The sequence below is a fragment of the Acomys minous genome (assembly GCF_964271855.1).
Source record: "Acomys minous genome assembly, chromosome: 10".
Lineage (NCBI taxonomy): Eukaryota > Metazoa > Chordata > Mammalia > Rodentia > Muridae > Acomys > Acomys minous.
In genome coordinates, this window is record NC_140491.1 from 5,184,198 (window position 1) to 5,196,685 (window position 12,488).

At 46.5% G+C, this 12,488-nt stretch overlaps 1 protein-coding gene across 14 annotated transcripts in view; it reads right to left on the bottom strand.

Moving 5' to 3' along the window:
• Positions 1 to 12,488, bottom strand: part of LIMCH1 (LIM and calponin homology domains 1) — a 323,411-nt gene that overhangs the window by 56,387 nt on the left and 254,536 nt on the right. The window contains exons 10-14 of one of the 14 annotated variants that reach the window (XM_084799066.1): positions 6,907 to 7,209; positions 4,389 to 4,628; positions 3,440 to 3,766; positions 2,060 to 2,175; positions 1,846 to 1,957 (exon numbers count right to left, since the gene is read on the bottom strand). The exons of the other annotated variants lie outside the window; for them this stretch is intronic. Of the exons in view, the coding sequence (XP_084655192.1) occupies positions 1,846 to 1,957; positions 2,060 to 2,175; positions 3,440 to 3,766; positions 4,389 to 4,628; positions 6,907 to 7,209 (1,098 nt within the window). The remainder of the gene's footprint in view (positions 1 to 1,845; positions 1,958 to 2,059; positions 2,176 to 3,439; positions 3,767 to 4,388; positions 4,629 to 6,906; positions 7,210 to 12,488) is intronic. 14 annotated transcript variants of the gene reach the window in all.

The following is a 12,488-nucleotide window of genomic DNA, read 5'->3' on the forward strand; positions in this document are numbered from 1 at the left end:
CGTGTGTGAGAAAACAGGAATCCACCCAGAATGCATGGAGCGTGCAAGCCCACAGGCCCCGCCTCCTCCTTTCCGTCCTTTCGTTCTGGTTTGCTCTACAGCAGCCCACGGGTCCAGAGCGTCAGGTTGGGGCACCTGGAAGGGGAGTTGACAGTGGAGGACACAGCTGACCACCCAGTCCCTTTGTCCTTAACCAGCCTCAGCCTGCGAACCATGTGGGATTCAAGCGATTAACTTTGCTCCTTGTCCTGTTTCTCATTCATGAAATAAGAAAACATCCACTCAACCTACCTGTGACTTCTCCAGGTGAGCCAGAGAGGGACCAGCCACATGCTGGCGAGGACAGAGCATACTCCACATCTATGGTGTAAAGCATGGCTTTTGTCCCCGATCCCTGGGTATCACGGTGATAAGACTCTACTACTGTTATTATCCAGAATGATAGAAACCATCAAATGCACAAAGATAAAGATGGTGAGGGTACTGATTTTTTTTTTTAATTTGGATTAATTTACCATTCTTCCTGGGCCCCACTGCATCCTTGACCCAGTTCCATCAAAGGCTTTTGAGAAGCAGGAAAAAGCCAGTATTTTTAGTTCTATGGGCAAAGTATTTCTCTCTCGTCACCCAGCACTGGGTAGGTAGACTACACTTAAAAGATATATATCCTTAAATGGCAACCGCAGCTTCCACACATAGGACCACAACACTCCAGGATCTTAAGTCAGAAAGTGGAATAGAAACCGTGCCACCAGATGGCAGTGAGGTTGGCTAATGCTGAAAACACCACACGTTTTATAAACATCATTGCGTGTCTTCTTCGGCCTGAAATCCATAAAACCAAGTAGGTTAGAAAGAAGTCTGACTCCTTTGCCGAAGGCTCCTCTGTGATCCAGGGAGAAGCAACAGTCTTTCATTTGTTCTTCCCACGGGGAGAAGATCAGGAAGAATGGCTAATGGGTGAACTCACTATTGAACGACTCTTTTCATACCTGCTCGCATGCAGAGGAGAGAAGCGCTCTGTATCGATGGGGCCTCTGCCAATCATTCCATTGCTTCTAGCAGAAGCAGGTAAGTGGCTTTGATTCACCATGGTGCATTAGTCAAACACTCAAAGCATGTGCCAAGGCCCCCGTGGGGAACTGAAGTCACAGGCCACCGCATAACCTGACCTCTGATCATTCCCAGGTATACCCTTGGCAGACTCCTATACTTCCGGCTGCTGTGCTAACGGAACTGACTTGGATCTGGAATGTCTAGGGAGCATCCCAGGTCTCCTAGTCATACTATCTTTTCATCAATCAGCCATCTTGCTCTGGCCTCTTAGTCCACAGCTGCTACAGGAAGGAGTTGTTTTCTTCTCCAACTTTACTTCTGTTGCCAAAGGCTCCCACTCAGAGGCCAGAGGACATGCTCTAGGGCAACATTTGGTCCAACCAGTTAAAGACCATTTACTGCTAAAGGAATTCAGTTGGTGTCACTCACTGGCACTAATCAAGGCAGACGGGTATGGCATGTGCAGCTGCGTAGGAAATCCCCCTTTTAATTTCTTGAGTTCTCTGTCACGCAGCTGGTACTTGGAAATGGCTCCCATTCTGTTTCTCACATTTGCTGAGGAGGGAACTGGGTCAGTTCCCGTTCGCATGCAAAGGCTACAATCTCCATCCAGAGTGGGGTCCCGAAGCACAAAACTCCGCTCCTATGAGGCACACATCCCTTTGAGGGACTTTACTAGCCCTGATTTGGTCACCAAGAGCACAAGGGGATGCTGGGCTCTTAAAGGCACACACCAGCCACACACAGCAGAGGCAGCAGCACAACACATAATGCAGGCAGGAGGCTCACAGAGGTCTGCTGGGTTCCTCTGGTCGTCTCACTCTCGGCAGCATCTTGGGCTCTTTTTGAGTAATGTCATCATTTTGTTCTCTGCCATCCTGTGGCAGCTGTGTGGGTGTAACTAGAGCCAGAGAGGACAGCTTTGTTATGGGGGAAAACTTTTTCACCAAAAGCCTGCTTGCCTCTTAGGCATCGCCTCCTGGGAGGGCAGCACATGCCTCACCTGCCTCTGCCTTTGGGTTGTCACTCTGAATGCAGACCTGCTCCTCCCGAGACTCCAGCTCTGGTGCCAGCCGTGGTGCCTTTTTGAGATAGTTGTCTGTTATAGAATGCTCTATCCTAATGTCAGTCACATAGCAAGGATGGCAGGAGGCAAGAGGGAGAGGGTTAGGAAAGGAAACTGAAAGACGAAGAGAGATCCTCAGCTGTCACTCATGGGCCACTTAGGATGGGAGGGTGTGAATTCTCCAAAGGCCTGAAACACACCGAGGGGGGGCCTGCTGTGACCTAGTCACTGCAGACTGAGCGACAGCCCATGTGCACTAAAGGACTCAAGGCTGCATTTCTCCTTATGAGGGTCCTGTCTCATCCTTCTCTCAGACACGGAAGCCCTGAAGCGACATCATGTGTTCCTAGCACATTGTATGCACATCATTTTCCTCCTTTTCGGTATCGACCAGTCTGGAGCTCAAGAGACTGCCCTAGACGTCACAGACCACCTCCCACCTTCTTTGGATCTCAAGGACAAAGTACTGGGAGGAACGCCATGTTTTCTTTCCCCATGAAGAACGTTATAATGGCTCCTACCAGCAGGTGGGATGGAATTGCTAAGACAAGCAGGATTCCACATGCAAATGTCCTACTTCTGCCCAAGAGAAGGGAGACCAGATGACGGGCCTGGAACCCCAGGATAAGGCTTCCGATGATGGCCTCTGGGGAGGAGGGGATTGGTGCAGCTGGTCCCCTAGTCTGAGCAGTGATGGCTCCAAGAAATCTTGACTAGAAAGACTCAAGAGTGATCTTGTTCCGCGCATGACTACTGGAGACTTTGAAAGCGGAGGGGATAGGAAACTCCTTTTATGGGTCTACTTGGATGTCCAAAACTGTGGGACAGGGGACGGGGGTGTTGTTACACGAGCCGGGTTTTATGTATTTAGAAGACTCAGGAGCGGTACTGTTCTCAACAGTCCATCTCTCTCCTTCAGGTGCTTCAACTGAGATGGCGCTCAATGGTTAGGCCAAAGGGGACGTCTTAGGAGATTACTGACCCTCTCAGGCACTGACTCCCCTCACAGCAGACTGGAGACAGACACCTGCTGTTTAACCCCCCCAAACCGTGGACCCGCCCTGCCCCAACACTGTTTTCCTGCTGTCCTATGGAAGAGTCTATCAAACTTACGTCATCTCTAGAGGTTTGAGTAATGTATATCATCAAACTCTTGGTTGTTTGTTGGTTGGCTTTTGCTTTATTTATTTATTTTTGTTTGGTTTTGGTGCTGGGGATTTAGTGCACACTAAGCCTATCCTCTCTACCACAGCCAACTTTAAAAAGCAGCATTTGACTCCCATGTAGAACCTCCTTGCACAGGAGGCCATAAAATACCTGTGGTCATTCTGTGGGCTAAGTGTTTGGTCCTCCTTTAAGCCATGCGTAGCAGCAGATGGAGGTGACACAGAGGAAGTTTGGCTCTGGCTACGGTGACTGACGACCTCCACGTCGTCCCTAGGCCCCGCCTTGCCAATGCTGAGCCGCTGCCAAGTTTGCTGATCTATCTCTGTCACAGGCCCAAAGTGTACAAATTTTTGTCTGGGGCTGGATGCTTTCTTATAAGCCCTTGCTTTACGGCTGGCAAAGTCATCCCGAATGGCAGTTTCTGCGTTGATTTCCGGTGAAGGCTCAGGGGCACAGGCATTCTGAGCATCTCCGTCCCTGGTCAGAACCACAAATCAGTTCGGGGGGTGGGGTGGGCTGGGGTGGGGGAGGCAGAGGGATTCCAAGGCAAGTACAAATCAAGACGGGGTAGAAAACACGGAACTAGACATATGAAAATACTACCATGACTAGACCACAACAGCTTTCCCATCAACCACTCGGATGAAGAAATGACCACTGATCTTGCCGTGGTAAATAGTGTTTTAGGCTTTCTAGTGCTTCCAAAGCATCAATTCCAACACCACAGTTGATAGCATAAGAAAACTGTAGGCGCAGCGAAATGGTTAGTTATGCAAGACTCAAGTTGAAATTCTTTATAGTAAGCAAGTTAGGAGAATAAATAACCATTCGCAGAAAGTCAGCTGGATAAAGATGTTTTCTGCTAACGTGGCTCTTAGTATTAATGCGCTCTCTCTCTCTCTCTCTCTCTCTCTCTCTCTCTCTCTCTCTCTCTCTCTCTCTCTCCCTCTCTCTCTCTCCCTCTCTCTCTCTCAGATCGTGCTCACTTCAGACACTCTGTTTAGAGAGGTTCTCTTTCCAGCTATTAAACTAGAAATTGAGGCATTTGATTCTTTGGACGTTAAATCCTATGGCTGCTGGGGCTCAAACCATGACACACCTTGTCTTTTCTGACACTTTCAATCTCTCCCACGTCTCCAGGTCGGCTTCGGTAATACCACAGAGTTTGATGAAGCTGGGAGCCTCTCGGTGAGGGGTCAGTCTGCCCTGGATTCTCCTCTGGGCCAGGTCATCCTTCCGAAGATCTGGTGCCTTCCTGAAATTCGTTCCCACCGGTTCACTCTCCTGAGTCTGCATGGCACAGGCCACCACTGTGCTCTCTTCTGGTTGGCCCTGGTCTCTGCTGATTTGATTCAGGCCCCCACATCATAGGAAAAGCCAAGTTCAAGGAAGGGGGAGCAGACAAACAGAAGGTCAACACGGGGACTCAGAGGCCAAGCGCAGAAGGACAGAAACACCCTTCCCTTTCTCAAAAGCGCGGGATTCATAGGCGCTATGGGCACGCTCACAGGACGGGACCTGGGGCCTTGGGCATGCTCTGCGGCATGTGCTCTGCTGCTGGGCTGCATGGCTGGCCCTTGAGACTACTCCTGCAATACTGTGGTAGGTCGGTTTCTCTTTTCCTCATTGGACAGTAGTCTCTAGCTTATCTAGGAAGGAAAGCGAGGGCGGCCTGAAAGATGGACTGCTGAGAATGCTAATGAGGGGTCAGCTCGACAGGAACTATGCCCAATCCCCGCACTATTCAAGTCACTATAATGAATCTGCGTTTCCTGATTGAATCTCTCATCGCCCCCCAATGCTTTTTACTGCATGAGTAAATGTCAGTAATGAGCTTGGCATGATCCAATGTCTAGGATTATTTTGAAGATCGCTGGACATGGTTCAGAGATGTGAAACTCCTCAACTGGAAAACCCCAGTGGCCAGGGACTACATTTACACTGGTTCAGCCCCACTCTCTGCTTCACAGCATTTATTCTGGGTTGCCCATCAGGAGCATGAAGAACAGGGAGCATCCTTTTCTATGGGTACTAACTATTGGCCTCTACAAATGCGGAACTGATAGTCTCAGTTGCTCTGCTAAGTCATGTGCAGGTTGACAAGTGTAATTTAAACTAAAGTTGTGTCAACCATATACTTAAACATTCTAGCACATTAAAAGTCTTTCGTGTATGTGTGTGTGTACACACACGCATGCCAAGCATAGTGGTGCACATCAGTCTGTAATCCTAGCATTTGGGATCTAGAGACAGGAGGCTCAGGAGTTCAAGGCCAGCCTCAGATTGCAAGCTCCAGGGCAACCTGGGCTACATAAAACCCTATGTTCAAAGAAAACAAATACCACCTGTTTAGTGAGCTTACTAATTTTGCCTAAAGATTGACTTAATTCAGTGAAATGCAAGAGAGGTGATGATATACTTAGTCCCACAGACTTCAACTATCTAAAATGATGGGCAGGAAAACAGTGAAGACGTGAGCTCTGATTTTGATATAAGGAAAACCCACAAGCTCATACACTTTGCAGGGTGAAAATCAATGTTCAAATCCCACATGACTATAATTTCCTTCCTCAGTTGAACCCAACATGTATGAGCTGAGGACCTCTGATCTAAAATGCTTTAGAGCAGGAGTGTTTGGGATTCCAGACTTTTTAAATTTTAGAATATTTTGCATATACATAATGACATAAATTTCATTTACATTTCATATGCTTGCTATAGACATGGCCTCAAAGTGATCTGTATATGGTATTTTTTGGCACACCTGCATTTTGACTGTGACCTGTCATGTGATATCAGGTGTAGGGTTTTCCACCTGTGGTATGATGTCAGCCCACACACGTTTCTGGATTTTGGACCATTTGAAATAAGATGACAAGAATAGGAAACTCACTTGAGAATGACTTCTGTGATAGTACAGATGGAAGTACATTATATGTCTGAAGTGTGTGTGTGTGTGTGTGCGCGCGCGCGCGTGCATGTGTGTATGTGATGTGTGTTCGTATTTGCCATGCGCCATTTGCGCGTGTTCCATGACATGCATGTGGAGGGCAGAGGACAACCTCAGTTCTTGAGCCTCACCTTCTCCCTTGAGGCAGGCTTTCCCTTACTTACTGCTGTGTGCTGGGCAGGCTGCCTTGCAAGCTGCTGACAAGCCTCTTGTCTCCACCTTCAAAAACTCAGGGGCACACTGGAATTAGGTGCTTATGCTACTGCACCTGGGATTTCATGGAGTGTGGGCATCTGAACTCCAGCCACTGAACTTGCACGGCAGTCACCGAGCTACCTGTCCCGCCCCTGCTTCCGGTTTGGTGAGACAGACCCACTTTATTTATCTTGCTTGTGTGAGAGAAGAAGGAACAAGCTTCGCCCTGCTCCTTCCACCTAAAAGTTGCCAACTCAAGGGACTAATAGAAAGGTAGTGATTGTTTTCCTCTCCCTTCAGATGGAGTGGACTACCCTTACGTGTTGGTTGCTCGCTGAAAGGCAGTTGGACAAGACCAAATGGCTAGGAATTTACGACACCAAGGGCTGGAAAGAGAGGGATGGAGACCAGGTACAAATCATTCTCACTTAATTATGATCTTCTCATATAGACACACACACAGAGCGCACACCTTTTACAGTCTAGAATTTTCTTGTCTGATGGTCCCTTTGAGAGTTGTTTGCTGCCCCCAGTCTTCTCTACATCTTTTTTCTGGAAAGGCCCATACAGGATTTGATTAAGTGGCACTGTTGGCTTGCTTTGGTTCATCCTTGCCCTCCTTGCAGCAAAGTCATCTTTCTCGAGGTCAGGAAGTCGGCACACTGCTTCGTCTTCTGACTCCGAATCTTTGCCGTGTTGGTGGGCCAGGAAAGGGTTTTCTTTCCGAAGGATGATGTCACGAGTGGCTTCTTTCTCTTTACTCAATTGCTTTTGACTGACAGAGCAAAATCAAACTGAACTTCACAGGTGATAAGATCAAGGACCGCTTAACTCCCCGTCTCTAGGCAACCGCACTGTTACTGAAAAGTCCCCTCAGTACTGTTAGTGCAGAGCCGCAATGCAGTTAGGACACGCTTACAACCTTGAATTCAGCCAGATACAGACAACACTAAAGAGTCATATAGTTTTACAGGGTTCTACAAGCATCCATAAAAGCAAGATCCTAAATGGCTCCGAAAGGGACAAACCAAATTCTTTCTGTTAAACAGGGTGGGAAAGTAGGGGGCCCTTTGCTGCTACTTTCATCACCACATCTGTCATGTACACAGTAGGCACCCCGTTTGGTTTGGGCTGACAAGAGCAAAAAAATGAGCCCAAGAAATGAATCCGGAAGAAACCCCATGAATGAAGCCATGGGCTAGGACACAGGACATGCACGCACTCCACAAGCTAAAGGGAGCAAACTGAGCTGCATGGAGACACGTGGGACGGATGGTTTAAAACCACTCAGAGGGTGGCGTAAGAGCTGGTCACGCCCTGCACCCTCTCATCAGCACCTGCCTCCTCTCCTCCACTCCCTAGGTTCTCCACCCCCCACGTCTGCTTCCCCTCCATTGGTGGGAGAGCCATACATTGTGGTAATGGCGCCCTGCCGAGTTACTGCTACAGATGATTTTCATTTTCAATGGAGTCTTGAAGGTCCCTTACAAACAGAAGCTTTAAAAATTGCTAACGGCAATTTTGATGGTGACATGTCAAGCAGTAAGCCTTGGGACTTATATTTTCTTTTTGTCCTGGGATGGTGGGCAAGTCAGCAATTTGTGCTTATGTGGCATTCAAAGACAATCCCACCCCTCCATCTATTTAAAAGACCAGTTCCATCTTTACGTCACAACATGTGTTGAACCTTTACTCCCCCATTGTTGATTGTATTCTCAGTTCATAAAGATGACAAAGAAATACAAATAATTGGTTTCCTACAAAAGCATGCTGATGAGCATTTGGAAAGATAATTAAATGTTCCTGAGCTGAGGACATAGCACACAAGCAAATAGTTTAATTTGTGTGGGGGGGGGGGCGGGTATGAGGCCAAGATGGATTCCGATCAAGGCCTACTTTATTAAAAGTGGGAAGAGTTTATTTTATTTTATTTTAAATAATTTCTAAAAAAAAAGTGTACCTTTTTTCTGTATGGGCTTTCTGAAAGTTGATTTCAAGTCCCTGAGCTGAGGAGATAGCTTAGTGGCAGAGCACTTGCCAAGCATGCACACAAACCCAAGTTCAATCAGTTGTCCTGCAGTGCCCCCCTCATGCAGCCCCCAAATGTGTCTAAGGTCAGGTAAGGTGGCTCAGTGAGTGAAGGAGCTTGCTGCCAAGTGACAACCTTTTGATTCCTGGAACCACGTGGCAGGAGAGAACTGACTCCCTCAAATTACGCTCTGATCCTCATATGCACACTCTAGCACACTTGCATAAACACACACACACACACACACACATACTCATACACACACAATAAATGTTTAAAAATTTAAAGACTAAATTTTCATCATCAAAGGACCAATCCATGCCAAGAATAAGGACAGGAGAAGTTAAGCTGGCTGAGGACAGAGCCAGCAGTCAGACAGTCCACTGTTGACCAGGTGGTCCACTAGCTGTTACTCCGAACCATACTGTTCCAAAGGAGGTCACTGACTTAGTGATAGCAGATCTTCTTCTGTCTGAGATTTGAAAAAAATCAAAATATGCTCGTTCATATTCATAAAACCTTCTCAATATTAGTCACTGTTCTCAATGATTTAAAAATCTCAGGATTTTAAAACAAATGTGTGATGTTTCACTTCTCAATAATTTATTATTTAAAATACTAACTCCTGCCCTTAGCGTTACACACTCAACTCTTAGTTGTCTGCTTGGTCCCTCCCTAAACCGCAGTCGCTTCCCTCCCTTGAATCCTTTGGTCAACATGTCTGGCAAAAAGATCAACTTGCACTGGGCAACTACGGCTGTGGTTGGGTAGGTAGAAAATGGCAGGTCACTGGACCTCATCCGTCATTATGTAAAAACAAATTGACTGTCACGACACTGGCCAGAGGACAATGAGCAGACACTATGCACCAGAATTCCTTCTAATTATTAATTCTAAAACTAAAGCTGCATGGCCTATGGTATATCCTTGTTTTATCAAGTAGAAAGTAAGACTAGGCCAAGAAATTTACACAAGGTCAAAGAGCTAGTGCATAAATTCAAATACAAATTAAGGCAGGCTGGTTCCAGAGGTCCTGTTCTATGACAATGAAGAGGCCACTGTGCTACTGACTGGACAAACGACAATGCCAGGAACAGCTTTGAAAGCAGAGCATCATACAAAAAGAGAGAGAGAGGGAGAGAGAGAGAGAGAGAGAGAGAGAGAGAGAGAGAGAGAGAGAAATCAGGAGAAAGGGAAGCAATTTGGTTACTAAATAAAGGGATTTTGTGAGTTGTACTTAGAATAGAGTTGTAAATTGCATTGCACAACAACACTCAGAGGACTGATGCCTACTAATCATGCCTCACAAATTTGCTCCAGATTTAGCATTTCACAAAGCCTCTCCAGTAGGAAGCACACACCTTACATATTCTTACACCCTAGCATGGAGCAGAGCATTAGCATGAACCAAGTCTAAGGTTAATATTCTTCCCACTTTCAGGCCAGGAGGTCTGGGCATCATCTCTGAAAGAATTTGTTAAAATAAAAAGTATGCATGTATGCAAATGGACCTGCCAATTTACAATGCCAACTGGAGCAGTGCGAATCTGGTACCTTATGCATCTTGCAAGCCCAGCTGGGCTGCAAACTCCCCGAGTGTTTCTTTTTGGGCTGACTGCCCAGGATGGCGGGACTTGTTTCAAGAGATCTCAATTTAGATATGTGTGCTCCAAAGAAGAAACTGAACAAAGTTTCTCCATCAATGGCCACTTTAAGATACTCCCATCTCTGGAATATCTTTACTCCAACTGGAAAGCTGTTACTATGAGTAATTCTTGCTCGCTGTGTGAATTCTGTAAATTCGGAGCTTTGTGGCTCTCTCAGAAAAGAAATGATATAAAATATTACCTGGCGCTACTGACCATGAAATAAAAATGCATTGAGGGAAGATAATGTATCACATGAATCTATGAACCAAAAATATTTCAGTGACTTCTATTCTGTATTATTAGTCCTTAAAGGCAGCCTATTGTTAAACCCCGATGTATTTCTTTCAATAACAACACGTCTGAACAGCTACTACAGAAACCGAGGGCCGTGAGAACTCTACAAACCAGGAATCATGATGCCCGTTTTGTAGAGAATGCTAACAGTCTCTAGTTCAAGCTTTCTGCGCTCAGCTAGATGACTTTACGTCTGCAGAAGGAGCAGGGCCGGGATGTTCACTTACATTTTCTGGTAGGTTCGGCAATTTCTGGGTGAGCTTTGTTTACTAGAAGAAATACAATGCACATGCCATTTGAAATGCAGCGCTGTACCAGGGCCTGAGGGTCCAGGTCTGCAGCCTCACATACTTGCGATCACAAGTTCAAGACCTGCTTTGACTACAGAGAAAAGCAGAGCCCATCTTATAACTGGCAACCTTGCCAACCTCACGGTTTCTTTAAAAAAAAAAAAAAGAAGAAGAAGAAGAAAGGGGGTGAGGGAAGGGGTGGGGGTGGGGGAGGGGGTGGGGGTGGGGGTGGGGGTGGGTAGATAGTAGGAGAGCCCTAGCTGTACAAGCAAGAGGACCTGACTTTAAATTTACAGCACCCACCTAATGGGGAGTGGCTGCAGGCTCTCCTTTAAGAGAGTGCTACCATAACCTCAGTGCTAGGGGGAGGGGCCAGACAAGGGCACCACTGGGACTTTCCAGGCCACTAGCCTAGCTCCAGATTCAATCAGAAACCCTGCTCCAAGGAACTAAAGCAGAGAATGATAGAGCCGCACTCATGATGTACTTCCTCTGCCCTATGCCTGCTCGAAAGCACAAACATGCACATGTACGTACACACACACACACACACACACACACACACACACACATACTATAAATAAACTGGGGAAGAGCTGGCATTCTCTTTCACCCCTTTTTTCTTGGCAATGAGCAGCCAGCTTGGCTTGGCAGGGAGTTTGTTCTATTGAAAGAAACTGGGCTCTCCAGAGAGGCCTGTCCGTTCTCTTGGGAATGCCACAGGCAACATCAGAAGCCTCCCTGTTACCCTGTCTCCAGGCACGCCAGACACATCCAGAGCCACAGAGGTCATGCCTGTGTCTGTCTGGTCCCTAGACTGGGGGGATCTGTGCAGAGAGGAGCAGGGAGCCAGCATCTGGTACAGAGGGATGCAGAAGAATCTGTGTCTGGGCTGCATGTGCTCTCCCTGTGAAGATTTCTAAAATGTCTATTCCCAGGAGAGTTGTCTCCCCTCTGTCATTAATTACTATGCGGTTGAGAACATTCACAGACTAGCAGAAATTCTGAGTGATGAAACACATGCAAATAATTAGAAAAGAAATACGGTCACGTGAAACCTATAATTCAGTTAAAATAATTTTTTTTTTAACTTCTCCAATGGGAAACACCAAGTAAGAGAACTCAAATCTCTATGGTATTTTAATTTAGGGGGAAGTGAATCTTAGTTCTTATTTTACCCTCTTGAAAAAAGAAATCTGGCTTCTTTTGCAGAATCTTATGGGGGAGGGTTAATTAAGTTAACATGGTCATAAAGTAAAATAGAAGAAAAAGCAGTTTATATACTTTTTTAAAACCTTTGATGGAAATATTAACTGCCGCACATTTATTGAGAAGTCCTACTTTCTGTTCCTTGATGCCTGGTTTATTTTTTCACAAGTTAGTGTGAGTCCTAACACCATATGAAAATGGAATAAATGTATCATTGCTCTGTGTGTATATTAGCTTAAAAGTAACGCAAGGAGGTGCATGAAGATCCTTGGGAAAGAAACAGAAAAGTGGTCTGGCTACAAAGGTTGCTCCCTCCTCCTTTCCTGTGTATCCCCTTTCTTGCACAGCATGCCAGACAAAGGCTTTCCCAACTGAGAAATAGCCCCAAGAAGTATGTGATGGCCAGGATCCATCTGGATGTCAAAACAAGAGAGATGTGGGGTCAGATGCTTTGAGAGACACTGGCAAAGTTCAATGATTTACATTCTCACTTTCCACACGTGGAGAACCCGCCCACTTTCCCCCCTCTATCCACACATGGAGAACCCGCCCCTTTCCCCCCTCTATCCACACATGGAGATCC